Source organism: Musa acuminata, chromosome BXJ1-6, assembly GCF_036884655.1.
Source record: "Musa acuminata AAA Group cultivar baxijiao chromosome BXJ1-6, Cavendish_Baxijiao_AAA, whole genome shotgun sequence".
Lineage (NCBI taxonomy): Eukaryota > Viridiplantae > Streptophyta > Magnoliopsida > Zingiberales > Musaceae > Musa > Musa acuminata.
The window spans coordinates 39119896-39125356 of record NC_088332.1 but is presented as its reverse complement, the minus strand read 5'-3'; the positions used below and the strand labels follow the sequence as shown (position 1 = coordinate 39125356).

At 41.6% G+C, this 5461-nt stretch overlaps 1 protein-coding gene across 1 annotated transcript; it reads right to left on the bottom strand.

Annotated features, from left to right (window-relative positions):
• Positions 1-1205: 1205 nt before the first annotated feature.
• Positions 1206-2678, bottom strand: LOC135677821 (senescence-specific cysteine protease SAG39-like). Its single transcript, XM_065190231.1, has 2 exons — positions 1943-2678; positions 1206-1862 (listed from the first exon to the last, which is right to left on the bottom strand). Exons 1-2 carry the CDS (start codon positions 2469-2471, stop codon positions 1267-1269), a joined length of 1125 nt encoding a protein of 374 aa, XP_065046303.1. The 5' UTR covers positions 2472-2678; the 3' UTR covers positions 1206-1266.
• Positions 2679-5461: the final 2783 nt, after the last annotated feature.

The following is a 5461-nucleotide window of genomic DNA, read 5'->3' as shown; positions in this document are numbered from 1 at the left end:
TGGCGGCATGGGCTCCAGAAAAATCCAGCCAACAAAACACTTGATGCATCAGATGCACGAACCCGACGCTCCCGCCGCAATCGCCACCACGTCGTGAGTCTCCATTATTCTCTCTATATGCATAAACAATCAGTAGCTCGTTGAGATGCTAAGCACGCGATGGAGATCAAGGTCCATTGCTTCTTTCTAGACGAGGTATGCCCCTACACCGTATTCCTCGCTTTTCCATGTCGAGGTGCGCATCACCTGTTTGACAGAATGCGTGTGATACATAATGATAATATAGTTAGCTATAGCTAAATGCTATAGGTTGTTGGATCATGATCATTAAGAGCCGCCACCTTATACGAGATTAAGGTGGTACAGACTGGAGAAGGCCACTTTTATTATTTTTATGACCCAATTTGCTCTTATGGCAAACAGCAATTGCGATCACCTACTAATATGTTTCAGCACACACCAACGTGCAATAAAATTTTGTACAGAAATCTGCCGAGGATCTTCTTCCTCTTTTGTCCTCGTACAACCGACCCTTTCTCCACGCCTGGTTTCTACTTGACCTCGCTCACACGCCAAAGGCCATCTTGCAGCCTTATCAGAACAAAACTAAGGTATAGTGCAAAGCTTTAGAATTCCCAATTCCCATTTGTTGGCGATTAGTGTTAAGTCGAAGAGAATTGTGTTGCAATTATTACTTAGAATTTGGTAATTGTAAGCATATAAAGTTTATTTGATCGTTTGACATGCCGATTAGTGTCACAAAGCTAATCGGTTCTGAGATCATTCATCACAAGATGATTAATATCAGGGGAGGATTCGATCAATAATGACCTACAAGAAACTAATTAGGAGCGCACCCGATGAGTTTCTATCGATGCTCAAGTTAGAATGAATTTTAAGGGTTTGTGGCAACACCGAAAGCTTATTAGCTATAGTGTTCGATGAGCTGACCTGTAATCACTTAAATTTAGTTGGCAATTACGATAGAAATGTTGAAACATTGAACTAATACTCTGACGTGAAGAGTTGTCTGGATCATTGAGCTTGATGGAGTAGGAATTGACACGCATGGCTGACTAGCCATCCCATTTGGTGTCGGATTGGTGTCGACGTGGCATTCAACGTTTCATTTACGCATTTCACAAGCCAAAGTACTTGTGCCACTTTGATAACTGTCAGCACCATGGTTTACTATGGATGACGTATGACAGACAGTCAATGCCCTTTTATTGGACTTGGATTCGAAGGCGACGCCTCCGAGCTTCCTCACACGGTTGGATAAGAAGCGTACATAGCAATGCCGCAGAGCCCTTCCGGTGCACCAGCAGCACCTCTCTGCATCCTCATGTACCCACTCTCGCCCCACGACGCACCCCATGAGTTCTTCACGAGCCAGTACTGAGTTCCATCGGCCGTCGTACCGTAGCCGACGACGGTCACTCCATGATCTAGGTTGGTGCCGCACTTGCCCGTGAACACGCCACTCGAGTAGAACTGGAACTCCGGTCCGCCGGCGTCGATGGCGACTGAGACGGGCTGGCGTGCTACTGCCTTCAGCAGCGACGGCTCACCGATCCCCGGCACGCTCTCATACCCGCTTATGGTGGCTTCTTTGGAGGATGACTTGACGGCGTCGCAGGTGCCGTCGGATGCTGTGTAAGGGTAGTTTGCGTCGGTCGTCAACCCGCCGTTGCTGATGATGAACTCGAAGGCATCCTCGACTGCGCCCCCATTGCATCCTCGGTCCTCGCCGTAGACGCTGCAGTCTATGAGTTCTTGTACCGACAAAGGGATCAGCTTTCCGGTTTTGAGCTTGATGATGCCTTCTGCTGCGGCTACAGCCGAGAAGGCCCAACAGCATCCTGCGTTTTTAATAGCAATGCTCGACTCAGGAAATGCAACAGCATCTTAATTACACTCCTTTCCGTTGCTAGTAGTATACCGCATTCTCCTTGATTCTTGACAGGCGTCACTGCTCCCCTACTCCTCCAGTCCACGGTGGGAGGCACGATCGTCTCGTTCTCGTATCTGAAGGTTGGAGCCGCCTTCGTAGGCGTCGGCCTGAATCCACCGTACGAAGCCTTGAACTCATCGTTCGTTAGGTCAGCATACCGGTTGATGCGGAGCTTGTACTTGCGGTGGGCGTCGTTGACGGTGTTTACGTACTCGACGTTGCGTTTGAAGATCTGGAACCGGCGGTCCTTCTCCGCTGCGTCCCTGTACACGCGCCCGTGCTGCGCCATCCACCGCTCGTGCCTGAGGGACATGGCCATGTCTGCAGCGGTGCGGCGGCAAGCGACACCGGACGCCCTGAAACCTAACACAATGAAGGCAAACAAGAAACACAGGCGATTTGCCGATGTCATGATGTTATACTGGTTCGGAGAAGGAAGGAAGGAAGGAAGAGAGCGAAGTGATTCGGTAGGCGATGACACTGCGGAGATGGCGATTATATAGAGCGAGGAGGGCATGATCGACGGAAGGGAATGCAAAGAACGAGAAGGACGAGCTTCTCAGAGCCGCAGAGTTTGAAATCTTGCATGAAATGGGATGGGGATGGGGGTAATGTTGTCTCCTCCTCCTCCGTCGTCATGCGGAGAACATAGTTTCCGACTCTTACGCTCGACCTTGTCCGGAAGCTGTAGTAGCTTCAAGAGGTTGGGAGATCCTACGTGAGTTCGAATCTCTGGTGGCCTATCACAGAACGTTCGTTGGTGTGAATATATAGATAGATTGATAGAGAGAGAGAGAGAGAGAGAGAGAGAGAGCTGCCGATGTCGGATATTGCATGGGCTCCAATGGACGTGATGGATGGAGCCGGCCGTCATAGCCGTCTCTTCGGCGCGCGGGTGTTGTCGACGAACAAGATAGGGGATGGTCCACCTCATCACATCATACGTGGTCCTTTGCGTGATCATCCCAACTTGTGGCACGAATCACCACGGGGCTGGCTATCCCACGCTTGCCTTGTGCATGTTCGCGCAGCGGTCCGTCGTGCCTTGCAACTCACGCGGCCGCAATCCCTCGCGCACTCCACCACGAGCGTCCGCTATCATCCGGATATCGATTTGCGATTTGGATGGCATGTAACAGTAGCCGACGCGACTGTTCTCTCTACGTGTACTTCAAATCCTCATGATTTATGTGGATTACTAACAATCGAGCACCCAACAAATTTGAGTGTTGTCGTTTCAACTTTCGCAACAAACATAGACGAAGGGGAATCGAGGTATTCTCCTTTTAAGTTATTATTTATTTTTGTCAGGTTCCAAGAAATTATTTACCTATTTGAGTAAATCCAATAATCGATCTAAGAATAGAGGATGACTCTAACATTTATAAGGTATTAATTCATCATCTATGTCTCAATCGGATATGCGATTAAGCATACTTATCACATATATATTAGGGAGACATACATTACTAATTAACGAAAGAAGTCTAGTGTGATCAATGGCTATAGGTAGTTCATGCTTAACATATGCTTTCTTTTATTTCTAAGAAATATATCAAGAATCTATATTAAAACTAAACGATAATTGCCTTTTTAAATTATAGAAATTATTTATTTTGTTTCAAAATGAAATATTAAAGTATTTTTTTATTCATTTATTAGCTACAAATTGAAATAAAAATTCTCTAGCTTTTGTTGAAAATTTTAGTAAAAGAGAAAGATATAGAGTATTTTATCAGAAAAAATTTTCACTATTGATTTTTATTAGACGAAGCCTTCATATTCGTTTTTTTTACTTGGTGGCACCTTTTTTTTCACTTGGATAAAATAGCTTCTAACTTTTTGTTTAAATGACTTTCGAACTTAGTCATAATATATAAATCGATTCTTTTAGAATGAATCAATTTAGTCTAGTTCCTACTTAACCAAGTTATACTCGAAACTGAACTAAGTTACACTAAAACATATAATATAATCGAAAAAAAAAAATCTTAATTTTGATAATTAATTATCATAAAATTTTGGAAAAATAAAAATGATATTAATCATAAAATTCTAAAAAAAATAGGAAGTTTAAGTTGGTTTAGTAGAAATTGACTAAGTTATCCTCAAATTGAACTATGATACACTCCATTATAATACTGATTTCGCTCGTCACTCGTTATTGGATGCTGCTTGCCACATTTTAGAAGAGGAAGACTCTATTGTCGGATGCCACCTATCTCTTATCCCATTATATTGTAGAAGAAACTCCATTACCATACGTTGTCTGTCACTCACCACATTGTAAAAGAGGAAGACTCCATCGTCCGATTCCACTCCAACAATAAGCGAGATTAGGAAGACTTTGCTCCAATGCGGCTTGTGTGGAAGGAGTTAAAAGAGTTTATTAGAATTAAGTGATAAGTTATAGAATTATAGGGATAAGGGAGCTATAGAGATATATCTTAGGAATAGACATCATTTATGTCTATTTATGAAGATATATCTTAGGAATAAAAAAAAATTATAATAAAATTATAAAAAGTAAAAAAAGTTAAAGTATATCTATCTTTTGAAAGATCTAAAATAAGTTGATTAAATAGAGTTACATTGATAGGGGACTCTCGATTTAAATTATAATTCACATCTATAAATAGATGACATCTATGTGTACAAATTTATCAAGTATTTAAGCTCATACAATAATTCAAGATTTCTCTAAAATTTTTAAAAAAAAAATTAATATAAATCTTAGTTTTTTCTTTTATCTGGTTTGATCTTGGGCTCGTAATACCTTTTTACTATTGTTTAAAAAGGATCTCTTATAGAAGATAATATTTCCCTAGCTATACGAGAAAATCTAGAAAAATCCTTTATTCTGTTAAGAGAAATTCTTCCTCCTAATTTATATAAATAGGAGAGGGACATGTTAATGTATTTAAGCTAAAACATCTTCAATAAAGCTTCTTCAATAATTGTTCTTATTTTCTATTATTTTTATCAATCTCTTCCTTTCTTTATAAATAATAAATAATGAAAATAAAATTAAAACAATACGATAAGGTGTCTGAATTTTTATAACCAAACTAGTAATTGACATGATTCGTACCACACCACCATTTCTTATCTCATCCCACCTCCCCACTTCGCGTTGCCTCCACATGAATATAACGACATCATCCGTTTAAGCACCCGACTAATCCGCCACATTGCAATTGATAACAAAGCTTATCTGCGCAGCGTCCGAATTCACATGCGTCTCCAATTAAGTTAGATGTGGCCAGCAAAGGTCTCATAATTGTCCGTACGTGCGTCAACCCTCCTGTATGAAACCAACCTAATCAACTATTTTTCCTGGTATTACAAATCTTTTTTGCTCCTTCGGCCTCTGTTGTTCTTTGGACGGCAAGAAAACAAAGTCATCTTATCTTCTATCGTGCATTGAATAATGTGGATAACGTTGTTAATGTCAGAGGTCGGGAAGCGTTCGACGGAATTGAAATGGTTATCCTCTTCTCACCAGGT

What these genes read in the sequence shown, in the direction of transcription:
- LOC135677821 (XM_065190231.1), bottom strand. Translation starts at nt 2,471, where the DNA reads ATGCCCTCCTCGCTCTATATAATCGCCATCTCCGCAGTGTCATCGCCT. An exon ending in CAAGAATCAAGGAGAATGCG is followed by an intron (nt 1,863 to 1,942) that starts GTATACTACTAG and finishes TTAAAAACGCAG; the next exon opens with GATGCTGTTGGGCCTTCTCG.